The following is a 22,899-nucleotide window of genomic DNA, read 5'->3' as shown; positions in this document are numbered from 1 at the left end:
GTCTCTCTCCATTTGGAAACGGTGCTCTTTTCTGAGAGGTGTTTGGCTTTCTGGCCTCACTAGAACGGTGTTCTTCGCTGTAAGACTCGAGGGCAGCCCCATCCACCCATTGAGGAAGCCAAGGGCTTTGCATCCCGGCCGAGAGTCCGGAGTGCAGCGGGGGGCGTGCCAGGGCCTTGTCCGCACAGATGGCACCCTCCCCAATTCTCCCTTTGGGGCACCTTCGCTCACACCCAAGCCCAAATCCTGCCGGGAACGCTGCACAGACCCCTGCCCAGCCCTCAGAGCACAAAGGTGGCTGTTGATGCTCGCCAGGGCCACCCCCGCCTTACCGTCAAAAAGGTGCTCACTACCCTCTTTCAGCAAGCAGCTGATGTTGAGCGGGATGAACAGCTGGGCTCGAAGGGGGTCCCCGTATAAGTAACTGGGGTGTGCAAACGGGCCTTCTAGGACTGGAACCAGCAAGAACCCACAGGACGTCGCCTTGCGATGCCAACCCTGAACCTGTGAGGAGATTGAGAGGAGGATCAGGGCCATGGTTCCTCGGAGGGGGAGAAGCACAGAGGAGCGACTTCATTTGGCCCTGTCCCCCAGGTGGGTTAAGACATCTCGTGTGGGAACTTGGCAAGCTTCTGAACTGCACTGGATTCCTCATCGGGCAAAGGAAGAATTCTGTGCAACTCAGAAGGCAGCACGGTCCGGCACCAAAGAAACTGGCCCGACAGGAGAAGTGTCCTCTGGGACAAGTGTGCCAGGAAGCACTTCTGCCAGATCTGATCTGCGTCCGTCCGGAGATCTCACCAGCTCGAAGAGAACGGCGGCCGTCGCAGCCATCCAGTGCAGTTTGATCTCGAAGGCGGCACTGGAGGAGAAGTTGCCGTGGTAGTAACAGCTGCACCACTCCAGGCGGTCTGTGCGGTTGTTGATGTCCACGTCCAGTGTCACTGTCCGCTGCTCAGGCACCGTGGCAGCTGTTGTGGGACAGGGACCAGAGTAGAGGGGAGAAGGGAGGCCAGAGAACAAGAGGGAGAGGTTAGGCAACTGGGTGTTTACTGGGTACAGCTGGGACCAAGGCAAAGGCCTAGCCTGGATATGGATGGCTCTAAATGCCACCCGGCAGGGCAGACAGATGGCTCCAACCAAAACGTGCCAAGCAGCATCCAGGGGACGTTTGCTGCACCAAAGCCTCTCCAGTATCAAGAGTCTGCTCCTAATCATGCACTAAGTCTGGTGGACTTTGGAGAGACAGAGAAACAATTTGCCCTAGCTGAATTGCACCCAAACTGCATCACACCCATGACTTGAGACTCAGCGTTTATAGTACTTCTCTGTGAAAGTCTCTCTCCAAACTGCACAAAGGAGTAACCAGGGAGCCCCTTAAGTGCAACAGGCAGCAACATCCCCTGGAACGGGGATTCCAGATGTGAAGAACATAAGAACAGCCCTGCTGGATCAGGCCCAAGAAGGCCCATCCAGTCCAGCAACCTGTTTCCTACAGCGGCCCACTGGATGCCCCTGGGAAGCCCACAAGCAGGAGATGAAGGCACGCCCTCCATCCAGACTAGTAGCCATGGAAAGACTTGTCCTCCATGAGTTTGTCTAGGCCCTGCTCTAAGCCATCCAAGCTGGTGGCCACCACCACATCCCGGGGCAGAGAATTCCACAGATTAATGAGCTGCATGAAAAAAAACTTCCTTCTGCTGGTCCTAAATTTCCCGGCTTCTCGTTTCATGGGACGACCCCTAGTTCGCGTGTTGTGAGAGGGAGAGAAATAAATCTCTGTCCACTCTCTCTACTCCGTGCCCAATTTTATACCTCTTTATCATGACGTTGACTACAACTCCCATCATCCCCAGCCAAAGGCCATTACAGCTGGGGATCCCCGCTAGAGGGAACCCTGCCAGGCGGTGACTTCCGCCCTCTGCCCCTCGCGCGCATGAGCAGCCCACATGAGCTCGGTGGCATTTTCGGCTGGCCCAGGCCGCAGGGAGCCCGCCCCCTTCGGATGCGGCCAGCCGCCCACTCACCTAACAGCGCCGCCGTCTGGCTGCGGCCCCCGAAGCTGCGGCTGAAAGAGCTGTGCCTGCTGGCATAGGAGGCCGGGCGGCTGGGCAGCCAGGGCAGGAGGAATGCCGGGATCTCGGAGTGCGGCAGCTCCTCGGCCGTGAAGGCCACCTCAAACCACTTCCGCTGGAAGGCCGAAGAGTCTTCCTTCGATGCCAAGTGCCACGGGATCCCCACTGGGGCAGGCGGGTGGGCAGGAGAGAAGAGGAAGAACGTGAGGCCCCCTGGGAAGAGCAGGCGGCCACCACCTGCCCAGCACATCAAGACCCGGAATAATAACAACTAGCCTACCTGCACAGAGCAGCTGTGCGCTATTTGGGGCTGGCTGTTCACCTCCTCCCTCCCTCCTGCCCCAGGGCTTGTGCCGGAGAACTGCCCAGTGGGTTTACTCTAAATCAGGCCTGCTCGACTTTGTGGCCCCACCCCCAGTTATTTTTTGGGACTACAACTCCCATCACCCCCAGCCACAGTGGCCAACAGCCAGGGATTATGGGAGCTGTAGGCCAACATCTGCAAGAGGGAGGGGAGTCCCACGAGGCACGGGAGTCTCCACTCCGGATTGGGGTCTGCTCCTCAAGAGTTTGTATTTCTGGCTGTTTTACAGCAAGATTATTGAGGTATCTCTCTTGCCTGTGATTGTTCCACGGTCTTCTTACTGAGGATAGCTAGCCACCTCAGATTCCTCTCGTGTGCAAAGGCAGGTTATGCATACTTAAAACCAACAGATAAGTGCTCTTGTGCTAGCCACTGCCTGGGGGGCGCCAGAGAGTGGGGCAGCCCAGCCGGAGGCAGACAGGGCGCCCTTTTCTGCTGCTCCCAGCCTGACCTCGGTCCTGCTCTTTGTCCTCGGCAATCCGGTAGAAGTAGAAGCCATAGATGAAGGTGCTGAGGACCTCGCCAGAGGGGTGCACGATCAGCTGCTCATCCAGCATTTTCTAAAATTAAGATGGGGGTTTGGGGGCGGGGGAGAAGAAAGCAAAGTTGAGAAGTCACTGTGTGGCTTCTGTGTTTGGGGACGATGGGAGTTGTAGTCCCACCTCCGTTGGGGAGAACCAATGTTTGAGAAGCCTAAGCTGTAGCTGTGTGGGTTCTTCTCCTGCTGAAATGGAACCCAGGGCCTTCACTTTCGGCCGCTCTGTTGGGTCACCAACAAAATTCAGGATGGGGCTCCGGAGACAGGGCCAGGCTTGGATTTCCAGGGCACACCCACTCAGCTAGACTGTTGTGCCCGAGGTGCTGGTTGTGCAAATAAGCATTCAGGCCAAAGGAGGTGAAGCACAGATGGAAGCAAAAACGGCACGCAGGATCAGTGACCCTTGGTGAGGTCAACCCAGGCCACAGTAGCTTAGGAACAGAGGAAGCTGCCATATACTGAGCCAGACCCTTGGTTCATCAAGCTCAGTATTGTCTTCACAGACTGGCAGCGGCTTCTCCAAGGTTGCAGGCAGGAATCTCTCTCAGCCCTCTCTTGGAGATGCTGCCAGGGAGGGAACTTGGCACCTCCATGCTCTTCCCAGAGCAGCACAATCCCCTGAGGGGAATCTCTTCCAGTGCTCACACTTCTAGTCTCCCATTCATATGCAACCAGGGCAGGCCCTGCTTAGCTAAGGGGACAAGTCCTGCTTGCTCCCACAAGGCCATGCTCCCACAAGATCTCCTCTTCTTCTCACCTGCATGATGTCGATCGCCATGGCCTGAGTCTCGACCCCTTCGACGGTGTTCACCAGCCAGTGAACCACCTCGGCACTGATGAAGCAATTGGGGGAGAGGCCCTTCTGATCCAAGAGGAACTGGACGCCTGTGCTGGAGGAGCCCAAGAGGACAAGCGGCCCATTAATACTGGGTGTGTGTGTGTGTCTAAATGGTGCTCCCCCCCCACCTCAAGTGTCCTCTGCCAGTCTCCAGCCAAACAGCACACCCGAGGGGCCCCTCAGAACTGCAACCCGGGGGCGCTTTCTTGAGAGGGGCCTGGGTTCCAGAGGACGCTGCTGCCGGTGCGGGCCTGGCAACCTCGCAGTCTGGAGGCCTCTCTTCCAGAAAGGGGTTTCAAGACTGCGTGGACCATCCGGACGGCAGGGGAGGGAGGAGCACACTCACGTGGGGTGTTTCATGGCTTCCAGGATCTCTATCAAAGTGGACGATGAGGTCAGGGAGCTTGCGGAGGACAGCTGGGAGCTGCAGGGTCGAAAGTGGAGAAGGGTTAGCTGCAGGTCTGGTCCGTTCGGGAGGGAGGAGGTGTGCGTTTCTCTGCAGCACAGAGCAGAGACTCTTCTTCAGGAGGAAGTTTCCGCACAACCCTCAGGGACAGACGCTGTGATGCACGAAGGGCTTCAGAGGGAAGGGGAAACTGGCACAAGTCTCCCCTTCTCTACTCAAGCACCAACGCAGCCGGAATCTGGAATCAGCCCAGATGGCCAGCATTCTTCCATAGAACTCGTTAGCAACCGCTAACGGGTGCCAGTGCAAGAGCAGAACCCAAATATTTCTGTCAGCTATTCTGAAAAGGAACAAGTCCGCCCCTAAGGTAGACCCTTTCAGAGAAGCAGGCAGGAGGGAGATCAAGTAGATCCACAGAAGGGAAGAAGGGCCCACCCTGCCCTTGTGCAGGCACCCCACCCGGCCCCCACCCTTTTCACCTGCGGAGATCCAACCCCCTGCCTGGAAAAGCTGGGCCCTTCTCACCTGCTCTCAACGGAGCCAGACGCAGTGGATCCCTGGCGGTCTCCCACATTCTGGGTGCTGCCTTGGTCTGCCGACTGGCTTGCACTGATCAACACGCTGCCTTCTAGGGTCGCAGGAATGCCCTGATCAATGGAGACCTGGAGAAGGAGGATGCGACAGAAAGACCTTGATGCAAACTGCTGCAGCACGCCTCTTGGAGAAGAGACTGACATGCCAACAGGAGGCTCGGTTTCTTGTGTGGGTCATGGACGGCGTGCCCTGGGGAAGGCCCTGGCACGGGCCCCACACTTTGGGTTGTGCGCTACAAGCCCAAACGACGCTTGCGAAGATGCCACTTGGCCGCGTTTTGAGGAAAGGGAGGAAAACGTAGGGAGCTGCCTTCTACCCAGTCAGACCCTGGTTCCAGCTAGCTCAGCATTGTCTACCCAGACTGGCAGCGGCTTCTCCCAGGCTACAGGCAGGAGTCTCTCTCAGCCCGACCTGGAGATGCTGCCGGGGAGGGAGCCTGGGACCCTCTGCATGCAGAGCAGGGGCTAGACCACTGAGCTACGGCCCCCTCCCCTAAGGCAGGGCTGCTCAACTCCAGCGGTCTTGAAGAGGTTGGCCTGCAGCTCCTACAATCCCTGGTGATTGGCCACTGTGGCTGGGGTATTGTGGGAGTTGTCGTCCCAAAACAGCTGCGGGGTGTGTGTGTGTCAAAACTGAGCAGGCCTGCCTTAAGGCGAATATCTTACAGCACCCACATGTAGTCCCCAATCCAAAACGCAAACCAGGACAGGCCCCGCTTAGCAAAGGGGACAATTCACGCTGGCTAACACAAAACCAGCTCTCCTCCCCTGAAAAGGCCAGCTTGCTGAAGCCCCTCGGGTCTCATCCCGGCTGATGCAACGGTGCCCCTCCTCAAGCCTTGGTGGTCCTTCCGCCCCCCACCCCGCCCCCTGCAGGGCTGGCCCAGCGATGAGGCAAGGTGCAATGCTCTCCCGGGGGGCTGGATTTCTGGCACCCCAAGGGCAGCTGACCACGCTCCGCCAGGGAGTTCTCCCGCGCAGGCTCGACTCAAACGAGCAGGAGCTGTGTGCGAGGATGGGGCGTGCCCTGGGGCCATTCCTGCTCGTTTCCTGGGAGGCTGCAACCCCCATGAAATCGGTGGGAAGTGACGTGCGCGTGCCTCGTATCTCATTAACCTAAATACACTGGATGGAAGAAGGGAGGCAGTTAGTCTCCCCGGTTCAAGACGCACCCCGGTTGCCTTTTGCGTTTTCAAGGAAGACTCCATCATGGGGGCTCACTCCTCCCGCCCGCCCGGGCTGCCCTGTGCCGCTTGAGCGATAAGACCACAGAACCCTCCTCGGCTCCTGCAGGGAGAAGTCCCAAAGGAGCCTCCGGGGAGGCGGCAGAGAGAAGAACAAAGGGCCTTCTGGAGAGCAGAGCCCTCAAAGGCACCCCCTGGAAGAGTAGCTGGCTACAGCAAGCAGTTTCCATCTGCCATTAACAAGCACAGCATGTTTTTAAAAAAGCAAAACACCCCTTTGCTGGGGGGGCGGCAACCAGCCCAGTGCGGGGAGCAGAGAAGGTTCAGAGATGGGGACGGGAACTGCCACAATAATCCATGCGATGGAGGGGTGGTGTGGGTTGTTTTTTTTTGGGGGGGGAGTATTTGGACACCCAGGTTTTGCTGTCACAGCCACCCTCTGCAGCAGTTCCGATTGGTGTAATTGCCTGGGGTCCCCCCACCCCCGCCACACCCCCATCAGAAGCTATTTCAGTCCATGCCGTGGCCGAGATATCCAGAACGGATCCTTCATCGCGATCTCCTTGCACGCAAATATCCTCCCCATATCCAGCAGCAGCAGCACCATGAGATCGATGGTGCATTTACATACAACAGTGAAAGACGGAGGGGGCTGGGGAAGAAAGAGGAAACGGGGCTCCTCTGTCCTCACGGCCTCTACCTCCCCGCAGGGCCAAAAAAGCTCCTCGCAGGCCTGGCTTGGGGCGGCAGTTCCCTCCCCCGCCCATGCAAGCCGTGCTTGCTCTGCTGCCAGGACCAGCAGATGCTCAGTTCCACATTCCCAGAAGTCTCCCCTCTCTCACGCAGCCAGCCTCCTCCTCCCCAAGAGGAAGAACCCACGGCTCACAGTCCGTTCGCTGGGACTGTGTGTTCCCAGGGCACCTCCCTCCTTCCCTCCCCTCAGTTTGGCATCCTCTGCCCACTGATGAATGCGGAGGGGGCGCCCAAGCTGTGGAACAGTACAGGACGCCCGCCCCCCTGCAGGCACGTCGCATGACAGTGGCCATGGTATAGGTTCTCTTTTTCTCTTTTCTTTTTACAGCTGTCTTTAATTCCACGTTCTTTAACTGTCTCGCTTTTATTGTGTGCATCAACCTGTGAGCTGCCCCAGGTATTCTGAGATGCAGAAGAACGGGATGCGAGTGAAAGAAATGGCCCTCCCACTGGCTTAGCGGGTGGCCTTGCTAGGTCGCTTCGCAGCCTCAGTCTCTCCCCTCACATCTGTAAAATGGGGATAAGAAGATTAGCAAATGGGCAGGGATGGAAAGACTACGTGGGAGAATTTTCGCTCCGGAGGTCACTGTTTGGAATGCAATTGCTTCAAAATAGGGAACAGTTCAGGGGTGCAAGATCTGAGCGAATAGCTGCACACCAGCCTTCTAATATGGTTTACGTCCCAGGAAGTCATTACATGAAGAAAAACTGAACGATATTTTGATGTCAACGCCAAGGTCTGCCCAGTTATCCTAGTGGCCTGGCACTCACTGGCCAGAATTCTGGAAGGCAGGAGCAACTGGGTAGAAGACAGACAAGATAGATTTCCCTTCAATGTCTGCAAGTGGAAGATATATGTGGATTTAGAAGGAGAGAGAGAGAATCAAAGAGCCAGAAAAGGGACGTGTAGACTCTCTTGAGCAGCCAGGGTCTGTCCCCCAACCCAGCCTGCCATATTTAGAGCCCCGCCATTAACTGGGTCCTGAACTTCCCTGGCATGACTTTCAGGTTCTGGATGCACACTGTGGCTTTGCCGGATCTGGCAAAAACTGACCTGTGTGTGGAAGGCAGATGCTGCGTGTGGACTTCGAACAAACTCCATAGAGAAGGTCCCATCCTGAAGACAGAGGAGGAAACGGCAGCAGCGGGAACAAGAGGGCGAAAGGAGACAGAGTTGTGCAGATCTGTCACCACCAGGAGGAAGAAGCAAGGAGGCGGCGGCCAAACATCTGGAGCAGATCCCTCCACCCAGAGAGGCGCAAAGAGTGAGCCACACACCTCCCCATGGTCCCCAGTCCCTCTGGAGCGCCACGAGCTGGCCTAGGAGTCAAGTCAGAAGGGCTCGAAACATGATCCTTCTTTTTGAAAGGGGGAGTGGAGATGCGAGAAACCGAATTCCCGGCAGCCCGCTCCTGCTCCCTTGTGCTTTTTCTGCACTCTGGCCGAATCGCAGCCGGACCCACGAAATGCACCGCACAGCTGCAAGGAACCAAGTGGGGAAGAACTAGAAAGGTTGCACCCCAATGGACAGGCCTGCAAAGCACCCCAAAGAATTTCCTGGAAGCACAGCAGCCACCCAAGGCACAGGAGGAAGCGAGACCAACGCTAGAGAAAGCAATGCCGCCAAGATGCTGAAGCAGAGGCAACGTGCGTAGGGGAGAGAGAGAGAGAGAGAGAGAGAGCAAGCACGCAATGGAGAAAGAGGACCATTTCCCTCCCTTGGCATATGAATTCCAGCATGGCTAAGTAGAGCTCTAGCACAGGGGGGGTTTGCCAACCTTTATAAGACAAGTGTAGCCCTTTTGTAGCAAACCGTCAGCTCAGGTACCCCATAGGAATTGAGTGTGTGTGTGTGTGTGTGCGCTCACACACATATTTAAGTGCTACAGGCTCACACATCCACATTAAGTTGCTCAGAAGTAGTCTTCTTGAAATTAATGGGGAAAGTTTACTTGTCCTGTTAATTCCAGCCGGCGTCCGACTCAGTCCCGATTTTCTGAAGCTGGTCATTCAGGCCGAGGGGAGGGGCATGCTGAGCTTCAGCACCTAGCCGGCCAATCAGAAACAGCTCCTGCGGTGGACATGCTGCTGGCTGCTCAGGAGAGCTCCAAGAACCCTCCTAGTGGTCCCAGGACACCCTGTGGGGAACCCCAGCTCTCGCACAGCTGCCATGCCTCTTCAGCATTACTGACCTGCACAACCCCCCTGCGGTAGAGAGGTCCCTCTTGTTTCCATTTCACAGATGGGGGGGAAAGAGGAGAAGCAAAGAGCATGCTCCCAAGCGAGCCTGAGCCCGCGCCCAGAAGTCCAAGCCCGGCATGCCAACAGCCATTCGCTCCTGCCAGCCAAACACATGCCCCCGAAGCATCTCTCTTGCCCCCGAACTGTTTCCGTGGGAGAGCGAAGCCTTCAGGCCTTTTCACCCAGCATCGACAGAGCCTCCTCTCAATGGGTTCACCCCTCACACTCTCCCTAGAGCAGCGACTGTCTGGTGCACAGGCTGTGTCTACAGAGCCACCGTGACTCTTTGGATAGTGGCTAAGGGTTCGGGTCCCCAGTCTGAATCTCATCCCAGTCACAACATTCACTGAGGGGCCCAGGGCAAACGGCCCTTCTCTCTGCCCTACATCTGGAATACGGGGATAGCCCTACCCAACCAGGTCAGTCAAGCCTAACGTGCCCCACAGGGCTATCATGAGAACACAACCACAAACACCACTTTGGATTCCTTGGAGGACGAGTGGGCTATAAATGTAGTCAATAAATAAAAAACATATAGAGCTGTTGCAAAGATGGCCGAGAAGGTCCACGGAACACTTTGCACGTTCTAAAGAGGCTGCCTTGAGAAATGTTCTCTGGTTGTCAGAGGGCCCAAGCTACGATTGCTATGTCCAGCTTCTGTCTTCGCCTCTCCTATCCAGCAAAACTGGCAGCAGCCTGGATGCCCTGGGAGACTCCCACCTGTTGAGCTACAACTCCCATCCTGGCCTTCAGCCCCAGGGGCTGGGAATGATGGGAGTCCAAAGGGTCCAGAAACCCCTGGGGACCCACCAGTGGGGACGCCTGCCCTGGAAGGCAGGACTGGCTCGCCAGCCGGCTGCCAAACACAGAGAGGAGACAGTGCTGGAAATGGCCCCTGTGAACCACCACAAGACACAGAGACCAACTCGAATATGTCCAGACCGCGTTCTCTGGGCAACCTTTGGCCTTCCAGCTGTTGAACGACTATAACTCCCATCATCCCCAGGCACAATACATTGGTGGCTGGGGGGGTGATAGGAGTTGTAGTCTAACAAGAGCTGGAGGACCAAAAGGTGCCCACCCCTGGTCCAGAGTTATAAAGAAGTCTGCAGGGAAGATTTCTATGTTGGTGCTTTCCTCCCCACCCCACTGGGGTGCTCCCCAATTCATTCTTCTCCCTTGTCTTTAAAGTCTGTGCAAGTCACAGCAGCTCTAGGCTGACCCAGGAGGATTCTGCTCCTCCCTCCCTCCCAGTACCAAGACTTGAGGGGACCTGCTGGAGGAGACGGATCAGAGCCTGGAAGCCGAGTCAGCAGAACAGCCCCCAGCTCCTCTGGGCCTGCATTTGTGCTTCCCTGGAGACCGTGCTGGGCTTGCCTGTTTGGGGCAAGTGAGAGTAGAACCCGGCTGCAATGGTCAGCTGAGGGTCCAGGCCAGCCACATGCGCAAGCACACAGACGGACCGGCTGCGGGGTGCCCAGCCTTGAGTGCCCAGATGACGCCAAGAAGGCCCATCTCGCCCAGCAGCCTGTTTCCCACAGTGGCCCCCCAGGCAAGAGGGGAGGGCGTGCCCTCTCTCCTGACGTGGCTCCCCTGCAATTGGGATTCGGAGGCCTCTTGCCCCCGAGCCTGGAGGCAGCCGAAAGCCATCAAGACGAGCAGCCGTTGATTGACCGGTCCTCCGCGAATGCATCTAAGCCCCTTTTAAAGCCATCCAAGCCAGTGGCCAGAGAGTTCCATCGTTTAAATTATGTGCCGTGTGAAAAAGTGCTACCTTTTGAGAGCCCGAGATTTCCTGGCCATCCGTTTCATGGGACGACCCCCAGTTCTAGTGTTGGGAGAGAGGGAGACAAATTCCTCTCTATCCACTCTCTTCACACCCGGCATAATTTTATACACCTCTATCGTGTCTTCCTTTAGTCACCTTTTTGTAAACGAAAGAGCCCCAGATGCTGTGGCCTTGGCTTGTAAGGAAGGTGGGCCAGGCCCCTGATCATCTGGGTTGCCCTCTTCTGCACTTGTCCCAGCCCTAAACGCCCATCATCTAGAGCAGGGATTCTCAGCGTTGGGTCCCCAGATGTTATTGGACTTCAACTCCCATAATCCCCAGCCAAAGGCCACTGGGCCTGGGGATTATGGGAGTGGAAGTCCAGTAACATCTGGGGACTCAACGCTGAGAATCCCTGATTGAGAGTGGCCATGGTGGCTGGGGAGGATAGAAGTTGCAGTCTACCATAGGCTGAAAACCTCCGACTTGTGGGTATTTCTCTGTTCGCCGCTTCGAAAGGTGGACTTTACCTTGCGTGGACTGTCCACGTAGGTGGGCGTGATGGCAATGCTGCCGCCGCTGCTGTTCTCGACTGGCTGGCTGGAGATCTTCATCCCAGCAAGCGCTGCTGCCTGCTGTTCGCCCAGGGTCCTAGGAAGCAAAGGGTAGGGCAATCGGTTGCTCTCCTTTCCTGGGTTGGATCACAACGAAATCCCTCCCCTTCGTCCTAAAAAGGCCGCCCTGGGCCCGGCAGATGACTTCCATGCACAGCTTCCCCTGGTGGGAGTTCACAAGCATAAAATGCACGAGCACTGCCAGGTGATCACCCAAGTCTGAGAACCCTCGCCCTGGCAGGGAAACGCTGCAGAGGGGCCATATTTACCCCAATAGCAGGCAACTCTGAATCTAAGACGGTGGCTTAAAAGGCAGAGATTAAACTACAGGTTATACCTGTATTTACGCCAAAGAAAGACGACTCTGAATCTAAGACGCACCCTCCATATTTAACAGGAAAGAACTGGGGGGGAGGGACAGACCTCATTTTAGGTTTGGGTAAATATGGTATGCCTTGCTGAAATAATTGCACATTCTCCTTGTTTCTCCTCCCTCCATTTCTCCCCTCTTCCTCCGTGGCTTTCGGTTAGCTTTTAAACAGTTTAAGTGTTTGTATTGCTTTAATTAATTTATTTATTTTTAAAATCTAGACTTTAGATTTAATTTTTGCAAACCGCCCTGAGACATATGTTAAGGTGGTCCAAAAATAGGTGCAAATAAGCAAGGGGAGAGATGAAGGGAGCAGACGGAGCTTGCAGGCCTGCCCTCGATATAGCTTAACAACGGGTACATCACTGGGCAAGTTGCATCTGTACCGGCCCTAGCAGACACGCTCCCAGGGGCTTAGCTAGGGATCTGCACTTGGGACAGGCCGAATGCCAGGCCAAGCAGGGAGTTCTGCAGAGTATACTTGGAACAGGTCTTTGCCCCAAGGGGCTTGCAATCTAGAAATTGTCAAGAAGATGGACAACAGAGGAAGGGGAGGGAAATGAGGGAGGCGGGAGAAACAAGGAGAGTGTGCGGTTATTCCAGCAAGGCATCCTTCTGCAGAGTTGGGGTTCTAAGAGCTCTACACTGAGCAGTCATCCAGTGTTGCTCTACACTGCTCTGCTTGCTCGACGCGGAGCAGTGGCTCTCCCACTTGGGTCCAGAGATCTTGCTGGACTACAGTCCCCATCATCCCTAGCCACAATGGTCTTTGACCACCGAGGCTGGGAATGATGGGCACCAGAGTCCAGCAACCGCTGGGGACCCAAGTGGGAGGACCACCGCCCTAGAAGGATGGCCCCACAAGATCCAAGAGCGCAGAGGGCTAAGAGCAGAGAGCCAGAAGGAGTCCCAGGGCGAGGTGGGGGCCCTGCAGGAAGCCGTCTCCTTGCTTACGGGTGCCGCCAGCCCCAGCTCCGAGGGGTTCCGACTCACTTCTGGCTGGCTTCCATCTCCAACAGAGCAGAGAGCGCAGAGGTTCCTTTCTTGCCAAGAGGCGGTGGCCCAGAGGGTTCCGAAGGGTGAGTGGCGAGGGGACCCGCTGTCTGCAGGCCTTTCACAGCAGGCCCTTTCTAGAAGGGAGGAGGAAAGGGAGGGAACAGAAGAGTCACGACATGCTTAGCCTCCTGGGGATCCGTGCTCCCTCTCACAGGGATTCCCAGATGTTGCTGCCTGCAACTCCCAGAATCCCCAGCTGCAATGGCTTTTGCTTGGGGATTCTGGGCGTTGTAGTCAACCACATCTGGGAATCCCTGTGAGAGGGAACAATGATAAGGATGACTGCAAAATCGCTCAAGGGGCCGATCTCTACTACAAAGGTTTTCAGTTTAGCTGCTATGGTTTCCCCCAAAGGATCCCGAGAACTGCAGTTTGGCGAGGGTGCTAAGAATTCTCTCCGAGAGACCCTCCCAGAGCTAGGGACATAGGAAGCTGCCTTCTACTGTGTCAGACCATCGGTCCATCTAGCTCAGCATTATCTACATAGACTGGCAGTGGCTTCTCCAAGGTTGCAGGGCAGGAGTCCCTCTCTCAGCCCCAACTGGAGATGCTGGCAGGGAGGGAACTTGGAATCTTCTGCACGCAAGCAGACAGGTGCTCCTTCTTCCCAGAGCAGCCCCATCTCCTAAAGGGACTATCTTACAGTGCTGCTCACACATGTGGTCTCCCCTCCAAATGCAAACCAGGGCAGACCCTGCTTAGCAAAGGGGACCATTCCTGGTTGCTACCACAAGACCAGCCCTCCTCCTTGCACAGATGCAAACTCTGTGGCATTTTATTTATTTATTTATTTATTTCTCAAACTTCTATACCGCCAAAACTTCCATCTCTGGGCCATTAACATAAAACAATTAAAACACACATAAAAAGTTAAAACAACTCAACAATTTAAAACCAACCATAAAATTAAAAACAGACCATTTTAAAAAGCTGGGAAAGCTGAGGTAAAAAGATGGGTTTTCAGATGTTTTTTTAAAACTGCCAGAGATGGGGAGGATCGTATCTCAGCAGGGAGCACATTCCACAATCTCGGGGCAGCGACCGAGAAGGCCCGTCTCTGTGTAGCCACCAGACAAGCTGGCGGTAACTGGAGACAGACCTCCTCAGATGACCTCAATGGGCGGTGGGGGTCGTAGTGAAGAAGACGCTCTCTTAATTACCCAGGGCCTAAGCCGTTTAGGGCTTTGTAAGTTATAACTAGCACTTTGTATTTGGCCCGGAAACCTACTGGCAGCCAATGAAGCTCCATCAGCAAAGGAGTAACGTGGTCTCTCCGAGATGACCCAGAGACCAATCTGGCTGCTGCACCGTGAACCAACTGCAGTTTCTGGACTACGGACAAGGGCAGCACCACGGGCTTTGGCTTCTCTGGCTCACCCGGATCATCCTGTCCGACCGGTGGCGCCTACGGATGCGGTTCAGGCCCTCCACAAAGCGGATGACGCTGTCTAGGTGCTGCCACTCCTCCTCGGGCGAGCGGGGCTTGCTCCGGTACACGTCGAAGTGTATCTCTCCCTCCGCGATCCGCTTTGTGGCGCTGGTGCAGGCTGGCAGCAGCAGGAAGCGAGTCCGCCAGAATTTCAGAGACTCGATGAGGCTGCCCAGGAGACGAGGGCGGTGGGAGAGAAAGGGTTTTTGGAAACGTCAAGCAGAAGCCCTGATGGCCTGGAGAGCTGTAAAACGCACCCCATGTTTTGGGCAGACATCTCCCAATTGAAACGGTTGGGTGTATCCTATGTTACTGTGCTTTTTATGGCAATTTACGCGGCAAGTTAATTACACCTTTTAAAACATATTTCCCGAGTCCATCAGATGAACTTTATTCCTCTCTTCTTTTATCGGATAAGCAGCCTGCTATCACTCATAACACCACCAAATACTGTGTGTCAGCTTGTAGATTATACCACCAGATTATGGTGGGTTCGCCTAGTGACAGAAAGACCAAAGATAATAGTGCTTAATATTATTATTATTAATAATAATTTGATTTCTATACCACCCTTCCAAAAATGGCTCAGGGCAGTTTACACAGAGAAATGATAAATAAATAAGATGTATGGAACCCTGTCCCCAAAGGGCTCACAATCTAAAAAGAAACACAAGATAGACACCAACAACAGTCACTGGAGGGATGCTGTGCTGGGGATGGATAGGGTCAGTTACTCTCCCCCTGCTAAATAAAGAGAATCACCACGTTAAAAGGTGCCTCTTTGCCAAGTTAGCAGGGAACATATGTTAGTTGATTGTTAATATATATACCCACACACACATGTATCCTTTTGTGTGTGTTTTTACGTATCATCATCTTAGGAACATAGGAAGCTGCCTTATACTGAGTCAGACCCTTGGTCCATCTAGTTGAGTATCATCTGCACAGACTGGCAGCGGCTTCTACAGGGTTGTAGGCAGGAGTCTCTCTCAGCCCTATCTTGGAGATGCTGCCAGGGAGGGAACTTAGAACTTTTTACATATAAATGCTTTCCCCAGAGCAGCTCTGTCCCTTAAGGGGAATAGCTTACAGTCCACACAGATGTAGTCTCCCATTCAAATGCAAACCAGAGTGGACTCGGCTTAGCAAAGGGGACAATTCATGCTTGCTAGTACAAGACCAGCTCTTCTCCAAAGCGAAGGCCAAGAAAAAGAAAAATCCACAGCTTACCTGAAATCCTCTGAACCTGCTGAGCAAATATACTGGTCCAGGTAATTCCATTTGTAATCCTCCAACCTCTCGTGGGAGAATTCTACCCAGCAAGAGAAAAACTCAGAATCCGAGTGACAAGGGCAAAGGCTGTAACTATAGTTGATCTGGGCAGACTCATAGGGATACCTAAAGAGAACAGAGCAAACTCTGCAACCCTGGCCGTTCTTTGAAAGAGAATGTAAAGGAGCTAGTCCACATGGGCCCTGGAGATCCAGCCCCCATAGTTCCTGCATGTAGGAGAGAATGAAACAGAACTCTTGGGCATGTTAGGGGACTGCAGCCAGTGTTCCCAGATGTTGTTCACTACAACTCCCAGAATCCCCAGCTGCAAAGGCTTTTGCTTGGGGACTCTGGGAGTTGTAGTCAACATCTGGGAAACCCCGTTAGACTGACTCCCACTTATTCTGGGCCTGCTGCCTCTCTATGGGAGACAGAGCCACGTGCCCCACAGAAAGGAGGGGCAGTTCACAAGCGCCTGAACAGCAACCTGTCCATTCAGTGACTGGGGAAGAAAAAGACTCACTTTGGCAGATACCGAGTGACGGTGACGATCTTGTCCTTCAAGGTCACTTTATGGAAGGTCCGGCCCATGCTCAGCCAGTACTGATCTTCCTCCTCGGGTCGATTCCGTGAAACGAGCCCTAATCGTGGAAGACAGGAGGTGGAGACACATTTCTACCCTGTTCCCAAAGCGGAGCAGTTCTTACAAGGATCTCTGCTGGAACGCACAAACAATCCTCCGAGCACCTTCTTCAGACTTGCTGGCAGGGACCCCAGTTGCCACCCCACACCTGAGAGCACGAGGCAGGGGCTGCCTCGGGGGGCAAAGGGGCGATTCACAGAGCACACATTGCCAGGACGTTCTCCTGAACAGACCAGTGGGAGCTCCGGTGCAAGCGCATAGGCTCCATGTCTGTCTTGGGCGCCCAGAGCTCCAAGGCAACATCTGGATGTTCAACAGCAGCCCCAAGGGTGTGTGCGTACGTGTGTGTGTGTGCGCGCAGCAGACCGTGAAGGCCAGAATGGACTGCATCACTTCCGACTGCAGCACAGGAATTTTTCAGTTCTCTGCCGTGTAAAGACACACACACACACACACTCCTCACTGCATGGAGGACAGGTCTAGCACTGGCTACTAGTCCGGTGGCTATAGGCCACCTCCAGCCTCAGAGGCACGATGCCTCTCAATCCCAGTCGCAGGGGAGCAACAGCAGGAGAAAGGGCACGCCCTCAGCTCTTGCCTGTGGGCTCCCCGGAGGCATCTGGTGGGCCACTGGCTGAAACAGGATGCTGGACTGGACGGGCTTTCTTGGGCCTGATCCAGCAGGGCTCTTCTTATGTAACAACAAAAAAGTTGCCCATTAGGGAGAAGGAGTTCCTATCAGGGAACCATTTCCCAGCTGTACTAGTGTTTTTACCATGCAAGGAGGTGTTTTTGTTTGTTTAAGTAATTTGAGTGAGCACTCAAAGAAATGCAATTTCACCCCTTGTGTTAAGTAGTGATGTGGTCCGCGACACCCCCTCCCTGCCCAGCACGTGTGGGTCCAGCCCCAGATGGGCACCAGCTCCCTGCCCCAGGGGTCAGGAGAGCCAGAGAGAGAGGTCCAGCTGGCTCACCTCGACTGTACAGGGGGCTGCTGCTGAGGGGGGGCTGGGCGGCCGCGGGGGGCTTCTGCGGCTTGCTCTGCACGATGAGCTGGTAGCCCTGCATGAGGCGCTGGCAGATGAACTCCTCAAACACCTGCTGAGCCGTCATCTGCACCCCGTCTTCATCCCTCCTGGGCAGAAAGAGTGGGAGGTTATTGCAGGACAGGTCAAGGGAGCAGAGGGAGTCTCTTGTTCTTCTTCCCACTTCTCTTAAGGGAGAGCCCACAACTGCATGCCCAGCGAATAAGCACCAGGGCTGAAGCATCGAGAGGTCTGTGCCTTCTATGCCTTGGCAAGCGGAAGGATCCTGCCCAGACCAGCATGTTTATTTTTTATTCATTCATATCCCGCTTTTCCTCCAAGGAGCTCAGAGTGGTGTACATGGATAGGTTTATCCTCACAGTATCCCTGTGAGGTAGGTTAGGCTGAGAGAGAAGTGACTGGCCCAGAGTCACCTTGTGAGTTTCATGGCTGAGTGGGGATTGCACTCGGGTCTCCCCGGTCCTGGTCCAACACGCTAACCACTACGCTCTGCTGGCTACGTTACGTTGCTTTGGGGTCTTGATTCAAATCCCTGCCCCGGGGGAGATCTCACGCTTGGGTCCCCGGATGTTCCTAGAATACAACTCTCCTCCTCCCCAGTCACAATGGCGGAGGATGCTGAGAGCTGTAGCCCCATAAGCTACCAGGGGCTCAACTGGTGGCTTTTGGACACCTAACCAGCAGTTCAGTGCCGCGTGGAAGTCTGCCTACTCCGACACGCAAGAAGACTCCCTTTCTCCCCCCCTCGTCCCTTCAAACCATTTCCCCCTCTGACCTGGCTCCTACTGCAAGACCACCGCTCACCCGTCTCAGCACCTGGAAGGCTCTTGCGCCCACAAGGAGCCCCGCCCCTTCCCCCCCGCCGCAACCCCTCGTGCCGGCAACGCCGCCTCCGCCTCCCTCGCGGCCTCCACATCCCTCCGCCAAACCCAAACGTACCTATCCAGGTCGGCCTCAGGAAGCAGGTCATAGCAACCTTCGGTGTAGTCGTTCTGCAGACTCTGGCGATCCGGGAAGTAATCCGTGGTGAGGGGGAGGCAGGCCGGAGTGGTAAGGGACTTCCAGTCCACCCCGACCGTACAACAGAAGCCTGGCACTACGGGGGGAGCAGACAGTGTCAGAACTGTCTCGTTTCGTCATGGGGGGCGGAGGGCAATCGGGGGGGGCATGGGCGTGGACGTCAGGGGGTGTGGTGGGCGGGGGGGAGGAATGTATCAGGAGCAAGGAAGAGAGAAAGTGGGTTGAGGAGAAAGGTGCCATGGAAGCCAAGGGGAAAGGCATGAAGAACATGTGTGTGGGGTGGAGGGGAAAGCAGGGAGGGGGGAGAGGGGAGGGAAAGAAAGACAGAGTTTGTTAAACAACGCAGTGCCCATGCCAACTCACTCCCATCATGCAACTGGGATTCAAAAAGTTAATACAGTCTCAATCTCGTCTTGATTGTCCACTCCAGCCAACACAGTTCGGCTGCAGAATTACGGCACCATGATTGAAGCGCACAGAGGGAAGGGGCGGGGGGGGGGAGGGGAAGGAAGCACACACAGGACGACCCCAATATTTCCAGCCCAGACCAGGGAATTAAGAACAGGCCCACCTCCTGGATGAGTGCTGGAGAAACAGGGCGCAGGGGGAGGCCAGCAGGAGAGACCAGCTCATGTTGGGCAGAAAGACACACACACACACACAACAGCAGCAGCAAGGAGCAGCAGGGACAACATTCTCAGAGTATGTATATATATATATATGGGGAGAGAAACACAAAGGGCGGAGAGATCAAGGGAAGGGAGCACCTTCTCGGGGTGCAGCTTCCCCAGTATTAAAGCAGCCATTTGCGTCGACAGCTGAGTGCTTGTGGACCAGGAGAGCTGGGGGCCCAAGGTGGCTCTCTCTGAACTGGAGGCCCTCGTCCTAATCCAGGAGTCTTGGTGGAAGTGGGGAGACCTGAGAGAGCAGCTAAGCGAAAGCAAGGATGGGGGCGGTATCCAGCATTTGTAGGCAGAGAGGGGCTCCAGGCCTCTAGGAACTCCTTGCTGAAGGACTGGGAGGTGGCTGAGCCAACGTGAATCTTGAATCTTAAAAAGCTGACCGGGGGGCAGGGGCGGGGGGCGCACCAGGAAAGGGCAGGCCCACGAGCCTAATTTCTGTCCCAGGTACACTGATGGAGAGCATTCTTAAAGCAAGGACAGACAAGAGCAGCCGAGCCGCGGCTCTTTGAACGCGGAGAGGGTCGTCCCATATGTGCTTGGACTTCCAGAAGGCTTTGGACAACCCCGCTCACTAAAAGGTTCCCAAGGACGCTTAGCAGGCATGGGGCCAGGTGGGAGGACAAGGTGGGATTCAAAACTGGCTAAAACAGCAAGCAGAGGGAAAGCCGAAACGGGCAGTTTCTGCAATGGAGGGAAGCAAGCAGTGGGGTCCCCAAGGACTTGTATCGAGCTATTTCATTCACAAATGATCTGGACTCCGGGGCAAGCAGGGGGCAGCTACATTTGGGGGGGGGGTGACACCAAGGGAGGAGAGCTGGTCTTGTAAGCAGCAAGCATGACTTTCCCCCTTTGCTCAGTAGGGTCTGCCCTGGTTTGCATTTGAATGGGAGATTACATGTGTGAGCCCTGCAAGATCTTCCCCTCAGGGGATGAAGCCACTCTGGGAAGAGCAGAAGGTTCCAAGTTCCCTCCTTGGCAGCATCTCCAAGAGAGGGCTGAGAGAGAGACTCCTGCCTGCAACCTTGGAGAAGCCGCTGCCAGCCTGTGTAAGCAATCCTGAGCTAGACGGACCAAGGGCCTGACTCAGTATGAGCAGCTTCCTGTGTTCCCATGCTCCTATTCAGGAGGCGAAAACCCAAGCGGACTGCGAAGAGGTTCAAAGGGATCTCTCCGACTGACAAATGAGAAGTGAGATAGCCGTGAAGAATGAAGTGATGTCCATGAAGGCAACACACATTCCAGCCTCACAGAGACACCGATGGAGTCTGAAGAGGCAGCCAGTAACTGGGATAGGAGCTTTTGGAGAGCTCAACAGAAACATCAACTCAGTGAGAGCAATCAAAGTCACCAGGGGTTGAACAACCCTCCCAACATGGAAAGGCTAAAATGCTTGGGTTTGGGCTGTGCTTTGTTTTGAGCCGAGGACAGGAGTTCCCAACCATGGGCCCCTCGGCCACAATGGCCAAATGAGGGAATGATGAAGTCCAACAACATCTGGTTGCGCGAGGTGGAGAACACCTGTCCTCAGCTTTAAAAGGCAGGGGTGTGGGGTGTGAGAAGCAAGGGGCCGTGGTTTATAGAATCCGGGATGGTGTGGAGAAGGAGGACAGAGATAAAATCCTCTCCCTCTTTCAACAGTCTAGGAACCACCCAATAAAACTGAAGGGCAGGAGATTCAGGAGAGACAACAGGACATTCACTGTGGACAAGACATAACTAGCGTACGGAACTCTCTGCCACAAGATGTGGCAATAGTCACAGGCTTTGATGGCTTTAGAAGGGGATTAGACAAAGCGCTTTCAAGCTTGAGCCCCCAGGTGTTGTTGGACTACAACTCCTATCATCCCCAGCCACAAGGGCCTTTGCTAAAATTCATGGGGGTGAGAGATACCAGGACAAGAGAGACAAACAACAGATTCCATGAGGATGATCAGAATCCTTACAGGGTGTGTCCAGAAGAACCCTTTTTGCTTTCTTAGCTGTCTGCAGACAAGTCCCTCCACAACCATGAGGACTAGAAGCCTCACATTCTGCCTTTTTGAATAAACAGGTGGAGTGGCTTCATTTTAGGGCCATTATGCAATTAAAGACATCTCAGGCAACTAATTGTATCGCTCCATGACTTGTATCAAGGGTTCTCCAGCTTGAGTCCCCAGATGTTAATAGACTACAACTCCCATCTTCCCCAGCCACAACGGCCTCTGGCCACTGTGGCTGGAGATGATGGGAGTTGTAGTCCAACACTTGGGGACCCAAGTCCGAGAATCCCTGAAAACGGATTCCGTCTGCATATACCTGAGGCATCCAGTGGCTGAAGGTTTTACAGACCTCCTACCCTAGTTGCCTTTTCTCTCTCTCTCTCTCTCTCAGAGGGCATGCTGTAATGTGGGGTGTCCCTTTCAAGCAAGCAGTTCCCCATACAAAAGTCCACTGTCCCACAAGAGGACCCTAACTTAGCAGCCAGTGAATCTTTGACAGTTTAGAATGTTCCAGGATGTGTGTGCTTAAACTGTGCAAATCTAGCAGAAATGGGAGCCAGCACTTGGACACCTTATACATCGTCTTGTTCTTGGCTTGCACGCAGAGAGAGAGAGAAAAGGCAACTGGGGTAGGAGGTCTGTGAAACCTTCAGCCACTGGATGCCTCAGCAGCCTCCCTGCCCTCACTTCTGCTCTCCTCTGCCCAGCCCCCTCCCAACCCCCCATCTGTTGTGCTTACTCGGATCTGGAGAGTTGGGAACAGTCTCTTCCGAGGAGTCCTTATTCTGGATTCTGACAGTCATTCCTGTAAGACGTGAAGCAGACCTTGACTGCGAGCAACATCTGCGCCCGGAATTAAGAGACATTTGGGGGCCTAGCCTGCTGCCCCCAAAGACCAGCCGAGTCCCCTTCTAACTCAATGGGATATGGGGAAGAAGGAGGAGTCCCCCAAGACATTTTGGTGCCCAGCACAGAAAACCTGAAAAGGCAGGATACTTGCTTCACTCCCACAACCCACATAAGGGGTACGGGGACACGGACCAGTGGCAGGACAGCTGCTTACAGACAGGTCGCAGGTTCCCTCCCTGGCAGCATCCCCAGGGAGGGCCAGGAGAGACTCCGGCCTCAAACTCGGAGCCACTGCCGATCAGTGTAGACGACAGTGAGCTAGATGGATCCATGGCCACCCGCATCGGGTGCCGAAGACCCCATCTGCGGGTGGAAGACACTCCCTCCTTCACCAGGCATTTACTCCCAACACACACACGCAGGTTTCCAACCCTCTCACCTGTGCCGTTGGTGCCAATCAGCTGGCTGGAGTAATCTTCCATTCCACCGAAGTTCGAGAAGGAAGCGCCTTCATCTGGATGCCGGGAACCCCCGAGCCTAGAGAGAAGGAAGCCGGAACTTGCGAACCGTATTTACCCCACCCTGAACTTAAGACAGCCCCTTCAAAAAGCAGAGGTTAGAAGGTCAGGCTATACCTGCATTGACTCAAAAGGAACAGGAATCCGAATTTAAAAACGACCAGATTTCTAATATCAAAAAATAAATAAACCTAGTCTTGGATTCAGGTAAATACGGCACCGGTTATTGCTAAAGTGCCTCAAAGTGCTACACAAGAGAGGACTTGAGTGTTCGATCACATCATGCCGGCGCTTTTGTCAGCTGCACGGGCCCGCAGGCCGTTTCCAGGCCCAATCCAAAGTGCTGGTTTTAACCTTGGAAGCCCTCAATGGCTTGGGACCTGGCTACCTGAGAGAGCAGCCTGCCCCATATGTCCCTACCCGGACCTTGAGACCTTCAGAGGCCCTGCTCTGAGTGCCACTGCCAAATGAGGGGAGGTGGGTGGCTACTAGGGAGAGGGCCTTTTCGGTGGTGGCACCCCATTTATGGAACAGCCTCCCACAGTGAGGTGCACCATCACCATGTTCTTAGGAAAACAGGAAGCTGCCATCTACTGAGCCAGACCCTTGGTCCATCTAGCTCAGTATTGTCTTCACAGACTGGCAGCGGCTTCTCCGAGG

General features: G+C 54.8%; 1 protein-coding gene across 15 annotated transcripts in view; it reads right to left on the bottom strand.

Annotated features, from left to right (window-relative positions):
• The window catches only part of DEPDC5 (DEP domain containing 5, GATOR1 subcomplex subunit), a 47,479-nt gene that overhangs the window by 3,002 nt on the left and 21,578 nt on the right, over nucleotides 1-22,899 (bottom strand). For 9 of the 15 annotated variants that reach the window (XM_053279530.1, XM_053279520.1, XM_053279527.1 and 6 more), the window contains 17 exons: nucleotides 22,161-22,258; nucleotides 21,612-21,677; nucleotides 18,130-18,313; nucleotides 17,119-17,279; nucleotides 16,025-16,142; nucleotides 15,460-15,627; nucleotides 14,178-14,397; nucleotides 12,738-12,874; nucleotides 11,291-11,411; nucleotides 7,806-7,868; nucleotides 4,747-4,883; nucleotides 4,162-4,239; nucleotides 3,735-3,867; nucleotides 2,891-2,999; nucleotides 2,028-2,240; nucleotides 802-971; nucleotides 333-504 (listed from right to left, as the gene is read on the bottom strand). In XM_053279530.1, coding sequence (XP_053135505.1) covers nucleotides 333-504; nucleotides 802-971; nucleotides 2,028-2,240; nucleotides 2,891-2,999; nucleotides 3,735-3,867; nucleotides 4,162-4,239; nucleotides 4,747-4,883; nucleotides 7,806-7,868; nucleotides 11,291-11,411; nucleotides 12,738-12,874; nucleotides 14,178-14,397; nucleotides 15,460-15,627; nucleotides 16,025-16,142; nucleotides 17,119-17,279; nucleotides 18,130-18,313; nucleotides 21,612-21,677; nucleotides 22,161-22,258 — 2,348 coding nt within the window. The remainder of the gene's footprint in view (nucleotides 1-332; nucleotides 505-801; nucleotides 972-2,027; nucleotides 2,241-2,890; nucleotides 3,000-3,734; nucleotides 3,868-4,161; nucleotides 4,240-4,746; nucleotides 4,884-7,805; nucleotides 7,869-11,290; nucleotides 11,412-12,737; nucleotides 12,875-14,177; nucleotides 14,398-15,459; nucleotides 15,628-16,024; nucleotides 16,143-17,118; nucleotides 17,280-18,129; nucleotides 18,314-21,611; nucleotides 21,678-22,160; nucleotides 22,259-22,899) is intronic. The other 6 variants (XM_053279522.1, XM_053279533.1, XM_053279526.1 and 3 more) reach the window with 3 other exon arrangements.

The sequence above is a fragment of the Hemicordylus capensis genome, chromosome 15 (genome assembly GCF_027244095.1).
Source record: "Hemicordylus capensis ecotype Gifberg chromosome 15, rHemCap1.1.pri, whole genome shotgun sequence".
Lineage (NCBI taxonomy): Eukaryota > Metazoa > Chordata > Lepidosauria > Squamata > Cordylidae > Hemicordylus > Hemicordylus capensis.
Note: the sequence above shows the minus strand (reverse complement) of the source record. Positions and strands in the feature narration are given on the sequence as shown.